This window comes from Lissotriton helveticus, chromosome 7, assembly GCF_964261635.1.
Source record: "Lissotriton helveticus chromosome 7, aLisHel1.1, whole genome shotgun sequence".
NCBI lineage: Eukaryota > Metazoa > Chordata > Amphibia > Caudata > Salamandridae > Lissotriton > Lissotriton helveticus.
Window position 1 is genome coordinate 564,271,527 of NC_136068.1, and position 13,568 is coordinate 564,285,094.

Below are 13,568 nucleotides of genomic sequence, written 5' to 3' on the forward strand. Positions count from 1 at the left end.
CTTCCAGAAAGAAAAGTCTTGCCTCCTTTTCTGTGATGCGCACCCCTTCCCTGAGTTAACTCAACTATAGTTTTCGTTGGTGCCTAGACTTTTTGTTGCCAGTGCGCGCAACAATAAGGCTTGTGTCCTGAGGCCATGAGCATGTTTTTTTTGGTTTGGAAAGGCACACCAATGATGCATGGAACTACTCTGTGTCCTGGGACTTAAACATATAGCGGAAGTGGTGGGATACCATTTTTCAACCCCTTCGGCGCTCAGCTCGTCATGAGGCACAGTGGAGCGGGGCTCATGACGAGCTGAGCTCGTCATAACTGCCGCGGAATGCCCACGCAGGGCTAATTCCCCTCCTGTAGGGGCGTTCATGGGAGTGGGCGGAGTCGTGACGAGCTCAGCTCGTCATGAGCACCGCTCCACTCTGCAGCATGATGAGCTGGGCTCGTCACGAGCACTGCTGCGCCGTGCGCGGCCCCCCCCTCCCCGCACCGCGGGGGAATTAGCCCCGCGTGGAAGGGGTTAATCTGTGGAACAGGATAGGTTTTTTTTCCTGCTCTTAAAGAATGAGATGCCTACTGACCTCGCTTGAGTTCTGCTACCATGATTTGCCCTTGCCCTGAGCTTATTCTCTGTGTGAATGGAGTATGCACAGGGGGTATACATAGCTACTAGTAGTTTGGCTCCTTTATTTAAGTATTTGACCTCAAGGCCTGTGGGGTCCATGTTATATAGAGATAGGTAGCTGTGACAATAACAGATGTCACATAGTACTCAACTAGTCAGGGAAGAAAGTCTACAAAAAGAATACTTCTTCAAAGACTCGTGCTACCACAGTATATGCCCCTGCTAACTTTAAGGGCAAGGACGGTATTGCTCCAAAGAATAGCAATCCACTGTAGCCTAAAAGAACATACTGGAGCACGCCAACTATTTGTTGTTTAAATAACACCGTTTGAGGGCAAATAACCAGAAATGTCAGTCCATAAGTCCAAGATCATGTGATTTATTGTTGTCATCTTTATTGTGTGTACACGCTACCAAACAAGTACATGATCATCAACCGTCATGTTTCACCCCCAGTATGAAAACAGTATAGGGCTTTTCTACAAGCCAGTAACTAGGGACCTATATGATCTAGAGGATAAGCAAAAGAAATTTCAGACCAACATAAGATATGATTGTTCTATCTAGGAGAACAAGGCCTTAAAAAGCCTAGCCTCTAGCTCTAATATAATAAAAGGAGCAGATAAAGGTGGTAACATTGTGGTGATGGATAAAAACGACTACATAACAGAATTAGACCGCCAAATATCAGATAAAAGCACTTGCATGAAACTGTAGTCTAATCCACTTAGGAGTATAACACACTTACTACATGACAAGCTGACTGTTTGGAGAGACGCCTGTCTGATCGATAATCTTGAATTCAGATACTCCCTTTCCCCGTGCATATATGTTCTTTCAAAAATTCACAGACCTGGCACATTTCACCCAAGAAACCTATTATTACAGGAATTGCCTCACCAACAGAAAGATTGTCTGAATATATGGGTATTTTTGTACAACCATTTGTACAGGATTTATTTGCCTACACACAATACACAAAATACATTATGTGGTCAAATGAATTCACATTGGCCACATTAAACGCGAGTGCCCTGCATACCAGCATGCCGAGAGAGAGAGAGGTATGCAAGCGACCAAATATTTTTTGAGTCAAATGGATGCAACCTTGCTGGAGCATAATTATATAATTAGATTCCACTAACTCTTGACAGTAATGATTTTGTCGCCATTACAGTGAATAGTACAATGTCAGGGGTGGCCATGGGTTCAACATTTTCTATTTTGAACAACTACGCATCTGCACCAGACCTAACAGGATTTATACTATATTGGGGCAGGTACATAGACATCATCATCCTTATATGGACAGGGAGTGAATTGTCCTTAAAATACCTTTTCACGTATTTAATTAACAATTACTACAACATTCAGTTCACTACTAACTAGAGAAAAGCAACTATAGCATTTTTAAATATGACATTGTACAGTCAGAATGACTGTCTACATTCTAAACTTTACCGCAAACCAATAGCATGCAATCCCGTACTTCATGCAGACAGTGCACATCCAAAAACACAAGTTCAGCCTATCCCACTGGGTGAGATGATCAGGCTCTGAGGAAACTGCATCAAGATGACGTCTTCTTGGATTTAAGGCAAGGAGCTACTCCCCAGACCTCCTGGGAATTGCCAGACGTAGGATCACGAAAAAAAATAAAAAGACAGAACTTTTTAAACATGAATGTTAAACATTTGGCAAAAAAGCGTGACTATAGGAAAATCGTTTTTATTATTTCATATGTAGCCAAAGCCATAAACTATACAAGATTATTCACAAAACTAACTGTAGATGCTACACTCATGAAAGTCCTTAATAAGAACTTCAACATAGTAGGGCACCAACCATCATAGACCAGGTCTGCCAAAGCTTTATGCAACCTTCCAATATACAATTCAGCACAACCTGGTTGCCTCATCGGTTACATGGTGTTACAAGTGTGACAATTTTAATTTATCAAGATATGCGGTTGACAAATTAAAAACATTCCGTTACAACAACTCTGTGGAACATAGCATTGTGGAATTTCTTGATTGTAACACCAAATATATGGCGTATTGTATTATATCATAAACACAACAGGGAGAATAGGGTCACAGGGATACTTTAACGACCAGCCACAGTTCCAATCCCCACTTTACACAATCACAATAACCAACTGAACTTGGGGTCTACTACCTCTAAAGCTAACAAGTGCTTTAAGCTGCTACAAACAGAGTTAGAAAAGCAAAGAAAAAAGGAAAAAAATAATGTCAAAAGCGGTAGGAAGATTTTGAGCGAAACTTGGATTCCCATCAATTATCAGTGTGATCAGTCTTATCATCTGGTTATCCAACCAAATGGATGATATGTCCCTTGGAATTATTTCCAACCGTTTGGTGTGATTATAATTATTTTACATTTTTTCTTCTTTTTACACTTGGTTTTTTGAAAGATTTATGCAGTAGCAAATTTGAAGAACAGAGGTCCTGAGGAAAGCCTGGGGCATTCTTACCCTATTGGCTGAAACATGTTGGCCTTGATAATTTAGCAGTTATTTGTTAGTACTGCTCTTTGCACTGTTGTGTTTTTAACATAGAGGGTGAGGTGACATCTTTAATGAAATTCTGTACTTTCTCCTCATGACTCTATTTTAATATCACTCACTATTGTTTTGTTGCACTGCTCTTAATTCCCAAGTGGTCATGGACCCAAAGAATGTATAATCTGTCTCTTTCTTCTTTGGTGGTCCTATCCTGTTTCCATTGAGCAAATTCCTCTCTGGAAGGTTGTCCCTATGATAAAGGGACATATCCATTTGGTTGGATAAACAGATGATAAGACTGATCACACTGATAATTGATGGGAATCCAAGTTTCGCTCAAAATCTTCCTACCACTTTTGACATTCTTTTTTTCCTTTTTTCTTTGCTTTTCTAACTCTGTTTGTAGCAGTTTAAAACACTTGTTGACTTTAGAGGTAGTAGACCCCAGTTCAGTTGGTTATTGGTATTGTATTATATGTCAATATAACTTTGTAGACCTAGGGCAGCACTATCAGAACTCTCAAATAACTTATACAAGAACATATACATTCAGTCAGATATCGGGATACAACTTAATCCATTGTGAAACACTATATGACTGCACACAGCCTTAGTGGAATTCTTGATGTGTGGAGAAGTGTGGCTCAATGGTTAAAGTGGCAGACCCTGATGCAGAGGTCTGGCCCGGGACCAGGGTTCAATTTCCGCCTCGGCGGGTCTTGGGCTCAATTTCCCCTGACCTGATAATTCTCGCCTTGGTGCTTATTCTAATCATGGGTCCCACTCTGCAACTCTGGGCAATAGCTTGCTTAATCTCCACAACGGCCCCAACAGCGCTAGGATGCCTGGTTTCACCTTGGGGGTGCCCAGGAGTAGGCACTTCACAGGGAAAGGCCAGGAAGGGTGCCACAGCGGTATGTGTACAGCGCCTTGAGACCCCTTCGGGGGTGATTTGTGCGCTATATAAGCACTACATTTACTTTCCATGCGATAACCCATATTAACCGCACCCCCAAGTTGGAAACATATAGCTGCCTCTCAGAAGGTTGGAAGCAAACTGGATTATCAAACTTAGGGCAGTGGGTCAGAGTCTGAACCAGGACAGGGAACTGCATGCATTTCTATAATGTTGTCTTAAAAAATGTCTATATACAACACAATGGCCTTATCGTATATATATCATATCAGGTATTTATATGGATATTCCTTTCATTCTGCTGTTCAAACTTCCTTAAATGCAATCATCTTTTATGCTCTATATCTATGTATGGGATATGTACTCCGTGACCATCATACAATATATGTTAACTGCTCTAGTATCTATACAGTAACACCGCTGGTGTGTGAGTAGTGTGCGACCCCACTCCCATTTGCTCTAATATCTATACAGTGAGACTGTACTGGAGTGATCGAATAGATATGAATGGAATACTGAGTATCGCTCTTGCATCTGTAATGAAAACTGTACCCCTACATGATGTAACCTATATGGCTAATACTATCACTGTACAAATGACCACTCACACATTGTGGTATAAATACAGATAATATAGAAACAGATCAAGTATATATAGACACCTCATGTTGCTTGAAATTCAATCTTCTATGCGTTATTGGGGACTAATCTTATGTCTAATATCTCTGGAGCACATATGCATGGCATTGATTTTTTCACTATTCTCCTTATACCTTTCTCCCACCGAATGGCTGACGCTTTTACATCCAGAGACTTAACAGTTTAAAGGTTAGCATAGTCCACATTTAATTTTGCGAAGGACAGGGGTACGTTATGAGAATCTTTTCTCTTATTAAAATTAGTTGACGGCGGGAGCATTAACAAACAAAGCCTTGTAACTTTCGATAACTTCGCCTTGCTGGTACCGGTAAGGTTATATTTGAAGTTTTGGAGGAACATTCTTTTATTTAAAATATGTTAAATGCAGGATCACAAACAAACATAGCTCTGTGACTTTTAATAACCTTCTCACACTTTTGACAGGAAGAACTTAAATAAAGGAGTTGGTGTGCAGCGTAAATAAACGCTCATGCATAATATAACAAAATGCACATCTCTAACTGGATAGGCTTACAAATCCAGTCACTTGCAATCTTTCATTTTTAATTTAGAGTTCTCAAAGACATTGAATACCAATGTGGCTGCGTTTTAAATGGATAAGAAATATAACTGGGAGTGATACATAGTTGCTCAACTCATCTGACTAACTTGTTTCAGTGCCAGGTTACTGATGAGTTCTTTCAGGTAACTATCTTGCCTTCTTTACCCTCCCAGTGATTGTATGTGGGGGGGGGGTCTTTCAGAACAATTGGAGGCATATTATTCATTTAAACAATAAGTCTTATTAAGCATTTTGAGATTACTAATTTAGTTTGAAGATTAAAACCGCTTTCTACGCCGATGTCAGCAATAATAGCTACACCACTTCATTGTGAGGTGTGGTTTGATACAACATTTTACCTGGGATGGTGTTGGCATTTTGTATTGTACTGATTCATACATTCAATAATGCTCATTTTTGTTTATAGCTTGAAAATATTGATGATAAACAGATGAGGATAACTATGTTTGGTTATAGGAAGAATCTAACAGTTGAATAGGCCATAGGAGAGTGGGTCTCTCATTACCCTTTTTCTCCGTAAACAAATGAATAGTTGGACATGAATTCCTGAAGATCCTCTAAGCCACCCCCCCCCACCCATTTTTTTCATTACAAATCAGCTACACACACTTTGGCGCCTATATCGTCTTAGTTAATTTATCATTGCTAAAGGAATAAGAAATGCAGTTTATAGTCACACAATGAGTCCTTTAGTGAGGGTTACCAACTTAAGAAACTGATTTTCCTTTTTAGTATCCGCTCACCACTCAGCTAAATTAATTTGGACTGAATCATGTTTTAAAATTCAGTGAACCATTTTGAACCATAATAATCTTACATGTTTTCTACTCATCACTGGTTTGTTTATTATACGTTAGAGGATATTTTATTCCTTTTCCCTCTGATGCACGTTTTGTGATCTCAGTTAACTTTTTGCTCAGTTTACTTTTTGCCCCAGAATCACAGGTGCTGTTTCATAGATACATAACTGCAAACACAACAATGATGGACAGAATGTGGATCAAAGTCACACATTCACCCCAGTCCAAAGATCTGGGCCCAAATCCATCGTTTTTCCACTCCACACCACCCTGGGTTAGACAATGGCGATATGCAAATCAGCGCTGACCCTGTGCCCCATGGGAACAGTCCAGTCCGAACTACAAAAGCCATGTCCTTCCCAGAACGGAAACAAGCATCCGAGGACCGGCCCGGTTTCGAGGTAACACCTCTCTTCAGCCCGGCTAGCTTGATTCCAGTGGTGTGGAGTGCCTGGGACTCACGTCTGAGCATCCCCAGTACACTTAGAGCGGTAACTGCAAACACAACAATGATGGACAGAATGTGGATCAATGTCACACATTCACCCCAGTCCAAAGATCTGGGCCCAAATCCATCGTTTTTCCACTCCACACCACCCTGGGTTAGACAATGGCGATATGCAAATCAGCGCTGACCCTGTGCCCCATGGGAACAGTCCAGTCCGAACTACAAAAGCCATGTCCTTCCCAGAACGGAAACGAGCATCCGAGGACCGGCCCGGTTTCGAGGTAACACCTCTCTTCAGCCCGGCTAGCTTGATTCCAGTGGTGTGGAGTGCCTGGGACTCACGTCTGAGCATCCCCAGTACACTTAGAGCGGTAACTGCAAACACAACAATGATGGACAGAATGTGGATCAATGTCACACATTCACCCCAGTCCAAAGATCTGGGCCCAAATCCATCGTTTTTCCACTCCACACCACCCTGGGTTAGACAATGGCGATATGCAAATCAGCGCTGACCCTGTGCCCCATGGGAACAGTCCAGTCCGAACTACAAAAGCCATGTCCTTCCCAGAACGTCAGCGCTGATTTGCATATCGCCATTGTCTAACCCAGGGTGGTGTGGAGTGGAAAAACGATGGATTTGGGCCCAGATCTTTGGACTGGGGTGAATGTGTGACATTGATCCACATTCTGTCCATCATTGTTGTGTTTGCAGTTACCGCTCTAAGTGTACTGGGGATGCTCAGACGTGAGTCCCAGGCACTCCACACCACTGGAATCAAGCTAGCCGGGCTGAAGAGAGGTGTTACCTCGAAACCGGGCCGGGCCTCGGATGCTTGTTTCCGTTCTGGGAAGGACATGGCTTTTGTAGTTCGGACTGGACTGTTCCCATGGGGCACAGGGTCAGCGCTGATTTGCATATCGCCATTGTCTAACCCAGGGTGGTGTGGAGTGGAAAAACGATGGATTTGGGCCCAGATCTTTGGACTGGGGTGAATGTGTGACATTGATCCACATTCTGTCCATCATTGTTGTGTTTGCAGTTACGTTTCATAGATACAGGCCATACACACAGCATGGTATTTTTCTTTTTCATTTTACGTTTTGGCTGTCCTGGCTGGTGATATTCTAATAGTGCTGTATTACTTGGCATGTATGAAGAGCATTATAACTCTGCAATGGCAGTCTCTCTCTGATTCACTTTTAAGTTCTGCTTGTATTATCAACAGCACGCAATGCATATAGCTCATGCATGAAATGAATGAAATTAACAGATTTCATATATCCGGTTGATATCACTCTGTTTTCATATTTGTTTACTACACACAGCCATGAAAAGGTCCCAATGGGGTCAAAACACATGTTGGCTTATGATCATGTACTCGGTTGAAAGCTTGTAAACACAATAAAGACAACAAAAATGTATCACATGACCTTGGATTTATGGACATCCTTTCTGGTTATTTGTCCTCAATGTTATTTGAACAGATTCTTGGAGTGCTCCAGTATAATGGTTTAGCTTATGGGATCCATTTTGGATCATCCCTGGGAAAGCATGATACAAGAAGAATACTGAGTAACAGCATCCCCAGACTGGCAAAGTGTGTTGCTAGGATTCCTGAGCTTTGGGTTTAGTATCTGAGAGTAAGATGTGAGGGGAGAGAGACAAGTTGCTGCAAGTTATGTAGTAGTGATCTTTTGGGCAGAGGCCTACTGACTATCTCTTCCTAAGCACCATCGTTTAACCTGTTCAACTTGTAGGGAGAAGTGGAGACAAAAGTCTCCTTTGTTGTGCAGATAGAATTTCCCAGCCAGAGCCTGCTGACCAGTCATGGTCTGCATTGGGCATCCTAACAATATTGAAGGAAGACAAGACTGTCCCACAAGTATCCAAGAGAGTACCTCACTGTAGTAACCTCTCTACAGGTAGACTCAGTTAACACCTGCACCTTTGAACTTGTGGTCACCAGACATTGGGACTGTTTTGACTTTAGGAAAAGCTACAGTGTGAGTTGCCAGTGACTGGGGCATTATAAGCCTGGCCCATGAAGCATTGACACAAAAGTCTGCTTATCCTGCTTACACCCTGCTGACAGTGAGCCTGCACATGTGAGATTATTCCAAGCCTGAGACATTTTTGCCTTTTTGCCCTTGTTACATGACTAGAACCCTGTGCCATCTGGCATATTGGTTTTTTTCTGGTATTTTGGTAAAATAAATGACTTCTCTTTTTATAAAAGATGTACACTGGATTGGGCAATCATTGCATGCTATTCGGTAACTGCTGAGCTGCGAGTCCCTAACCTCCTACTACCTATCTGAGAGGCCTTGGACTTCTCACCGCTCTACCCTGAGGGTTAAGTGCTGAAATGGTGTACTCAATATTCTGTTTTGCATTGCCATGGTAGGCCAGGCCCCGGGACAGCAGTGGTAAAAGGCAGCAACCAGCAGTTGTGTCCCAGTAACCTTTACTTGCGCTGTGACCTCTTAATGGGTTCTTACACCCTGGCACAGTTTCCCTATGTTGGTTGGCCTGGGTGCATCATGCTTGGTTTTGTGTATATATATATATATATATATATATATATATATATATATATATATATATATATATATATATATATATATATATATATATAGTGCATTTTGGTAGTTTAAAGCACATTACATGAGACAGTGCAGCATCTTTATTAAGGAATCTCTGAGCAATGCGTATATACATAGAGCTGCATCATATACCTGCCCAACAATAATGCAAAGCCATGTATAGCAAATACATCACTAGCAGTCAAAAAGACAATCAAGAATATCTACCACGCAACAGCTGTGCAGGATACTTGTTTAGGGCTTCTCCAAACTTTCTGGTGTGTGCTGAATCATTTGTTTAGGGATTGCCTGATTTTGTCCACCGTAGTGTCTCACCTACTCCCCTCAAACATGGCCGGAATGCTTTCGGGTTTGTCTCTGTGGTGCCTAAAGTGCAAATACATTGTTCCAGGTTGGACACTGTTAGCTTCCTGTTTTACTCACAGCATATGCTGACTGCAGACAGCTAGCAGTGGAGTTTCGTCTGTTGCCCTTTGGTCGTGGTGTACATTCTAAATTTTTTTTAAAAAACCTGTATGGCTTCTTTCTATGAAGTCCAGTGTTTAAATCAATGCTTTAACATTGTGGTTTAGTGAAGGGAGCAAAATTCTAATTGTTTCAGGTTCAGGTTGCGCAGTCATATAGTTTGAGCTAAGGTCTGATCTTAGGTGTCATTTACATGTTTAATATTTTAAGTAATCTGGCAAAGTAATTATCAGAAAACCTGAACAACGACTTGTATCTAAAAGAAAATAAAGTTGTTACAAATTTTCGTCATAGAAAAAGCTCAATCTCTAGTATTACTGTAGTTATGGCTAAACCTTCAGAACCAGTTTTACTGTATGTGATAAAGACCGATAAGAAAAAAGGCTCCTGAAGCTTATATACTGGTAATAGTATAGTGATAAATCAGAGCTGAATATGAAGACAGAACTATTGGTAAAGATTTTCGACTACACACCCGGCAACACCCAAAAACATGCATACAGTAGCCAAACCCGCACTTACCAGTATTCCTACTCAAGCAAAAGTCTGACTGGTTTGTGTCAGAATCTTTGAGACAAGGGTGTGAAGTATCTTTTCCATTTTCATTTTGTGTTTTTAGGATCAAAGCAAAGAATTACTTTACTGATATCATCCTGATGAAGGACAACAAGATTTCAGTTTTAGAAAATTCTCCAAAACCAGTTATGTATGTGCTGGTAAGTATTCCTATTAATCTAGTGCACACCTCATCCTGGAATTTTGCTCATTCTATACAACCTTTCTGGCCAAACTGCAAGGATTTGAAGCCCCTCTTTCTTTCCCTATCACATAAGCTCTCCACCCACTGTGCAACAGTTTCCCCTCCCTCCCTGACTTCATTACTCACTATGTTCGCCATCATTTTAGCTCTGCCCCGGTCACTCTATTAATTTCTTCCTCTACTGCTGCATCAGCCACTTCTTAGGTTTCTCGCCACTCTAGCTCTGCAACAGTCACCTGATGAATTGTCATTATCCCAACTCTACACCTGTGACTCCACTCTCGGTATGCAACCCTGCATCCTCGCAGTAATATGCTTTCTCCTGCCTCAGTGATTGAGGGCCCTGAGAAACTGTGTTGCGGATATTCCGCCACAAGTGAGGAGACTCCACCATGACTTTGGAAATTTTTTTGTAATCGTGCCCTGAATATCTAACCTATTTAATTTGTCTTTTGCCTTCAGCATGCTACTAAGTCTGGTGAATGGGAGGTTGCCATGAAGCGCACGTTCCCCCCTTGGAGTGGTGATGACCTGGGGAGTTGGATAACCAAGGCTCAGCCAGATTTTGGTAAGCAATCTCATTGGGATCCATGTATTGAAGTAATTGTGCTGATTTTTTTAGACCCTATTGTAGGCGGATATATGATATCAGTCCACTGCCAAAGCTTAAACTTCATGGATGATTGTTCTTCTGTTCTCAAGGCATATTTTACCCATATTTAGCTGGGTAATGCTAGTTCACTGTAACTGTTGTAAAACATGACTTTTAAGATTGGTCAGTTGAGTGTAATCTAATGTCTGACAAAACCAAAATAAAAGCACCGACACCTTTAGAAGCCATTCATTTACCCGTTTAATCCAATAGGTTTATATGTATGTGTTGGAAGACATAAAGACATGGTCATCAATCATTTTTGTGTATTGCTTATTCTGTTAGAGATTTGTAACCACAGATTCCTCACGTTTTGAATATTCCCCAGTCATCAGACTGGATCCATATATTTTCAGCAGTATCACGCTGAGCCTATATAGGTGCCACCCCTGCGCACTGATGTTAGTTCCTTTCTTTCTGTGCCACCAGACTTTGAGCCAGACCGCCATTCATATCGCTGTGAGACATTTACCTCAACATGTTTCTTCAGTGTTCTAGGGATGTCACCCCAAAAACAGGCTTTAACCCCTGTAGGAACTGTTGCAAACAAAGGTCTGTGACAGATCCCCACCAGGTATGCCTATGGTGTCTGGGTTAAAGCCTTTATTCCAAGGACTGCAGCAACTGCACGTCGGTGAACCCCAAGACCATCAGTGACCGTGAGACACAGCTTAACATCTCCAAGCATAAAAAGACACCATGCCAGGATCCCCTCCAAGTCGCGGTCCTTGTCTAAAGTTTGATTCTGATTCTGTTGCCAGAGTCACCGCTGCCCTGGAAGCCAGTCTTCGTTCTGGTCAAAATCATCTGGTAAGTCCAACAAGAACATAAGAAATCAAAGTGGAATTCTTCCTTCTCGCTCTACTTGCATTGGCCTGAAGTTGGGTGGGGGTGATCTCACCTCCGAAGTCAGCTGACTTCAGGGACGATCTCACAGCTGGTTCCAGCACAACCTGAGTTTCTGGGGCCAACAGCCATATCGCATGAGATCGAAGAGTTCTGCGCTGCCATGTGCCTCTTTGGATCCCTAGCATCTCTGTCTGGCATGCTTTTGGTGCCCAACCAAGGAGCTGAGAGACCTTCCACATGGAGTACCGCTGGCGGGTTCACCCGCAGCAGCACTTAAACCCCCTGAATCCGTCTTGCATCTGGCTCCAGCCCTGGTATTGCTTCCGGCACCACAGTCTACGGACTTCGATGCCAATGCTTACTACATCGACGTCTTAGGAGGAGGTTCTGATAATTCTCTCTGATGCGGATTTAATACCGGTCTGACCTCGCGCCGGATTCCTCCCAAGAAACCACCTCCCCCACTTGATTTACCATCACCACATGGGAGAACACATATTCTGCACTCCTGCCTTGGTATGGACAATGCTTATGACCCGGTTGATGAGTTCTTTCCAGGATGATAATTGGTATGATGACTTTTAGCAGGCTAGTGGTCTTTATCTCCCTGGAAACTGGTCTGCTTTTGCCCCCTGGCCACAAAGGAATCCGCATGGTGATGCGTAGGGCTGCTGAAGTACTTGACCTCCAATTCCCCACCTTGGAGGTTAAAACCAGTATGTTGACAGAAGTCTTCCAACCGGGGCGGACATCTTCTGAGCCCCATCTCCCATTTAACAAGACATTGACTGATACTTTATTAGGGCCTTTGGCCAAACCTTGTTCTGGGCCGGAGTCCATCGGCCATGCCCTGCTCTAGGTGGCCCTGCTTTTCTCTGGCAGCACCCAAATCTAGTGATGCAAACCTCCATAAGCAGATATGACCGAAACACCTTTCCTACCATTCCCCCCAAGAGGGAATCTAACCAGGTGGAAATGTTTGGCAAACATGTATTTTCCTATACCAGTCTGGCCCTCCAACCCGCGTAAACGCTAGCTATTTATTGGGATGCTACTCTTAAGCTCTTTGGGACTTGGTGGCACAAGTCCGCCAAGGTGTGCCTGGAGAACTTCAACCTGTTCTCTCTCAGGCGATATAAGATGGAATTTTATTCAACAGAATTAGTGATCCCTGATAGGGGCCCTTAGAGGGTAGAGAGGTTCTCACTAAAGAGGATGGAAGGGATACACCCTCTCTATTGTATACGCAACAAACCAAAAAGTATCCCTTCCGGAACCAAGATGGTTCCTAAAGAAGAGGTAAAGTGCAAAAAAAGGAGGGTTGGACAGTACGCCAGTTGATAGCCGAACCACAATTGTGAGTGGGAAGGGAAAAGGACCCTTTTCTTAATATAACCCTCACTCACTCTAATAGTGACAAGCTTCATCATCGGGTTCACCTCAACTCCTAAAGGTCAGGGTGGGCTCAACCATGTTTCAGGGAGCACTGCGTGTATGGGGGCGTAACTTTAAAGATAAAATTCCTCTCCCACTCCAAAGGTATCCTTTATTAGCGGTGTGGGAGGGAAGGTTAAAAACAAATGTAGGGCTAGAGCTTCTGATAGTCCTATGATCCTAGAACACCGACATGTTTCAGCCCTTCCTAATGATCTATATGAGGGCCTGGGCAATTGTCAGGGTGAGTCGCTGTGAATTCTTTTCCCCCGA

The 13,568-nt window shown here is 42.6% G+C and overlaps 1 protein-coding gene across 6 annotated transcripts in view; it reads left to right on the forward strand.

Moving 5' to 3' along the window:
* TEP1 (telomerase associated protein 1) overlaps window positions 1–13,568 on the forward strand; it is a 1,162,857-nt gene that overhangs the window by 1,070,212 nt on the left and 79,077 nt on the right. For all 6 annotated transcript variants that reach the window (XM_078652640.1, XM_078652638.1, XM_078652642.1 and 3 more), the window contains 2 exons: window positions 10,220–10,316; window positions 10,823–10,928. In XM_078652640.1, the coding sequence (XP_078508766.1) occupies window positions 10,220–10,316; window positions 10,823–10,928 (203 nt within the window). The remainder of the gene's footprint in view (window positions 1–10,219; window positions 10,317–10,822; window positions 10,929–13,568) is intronic.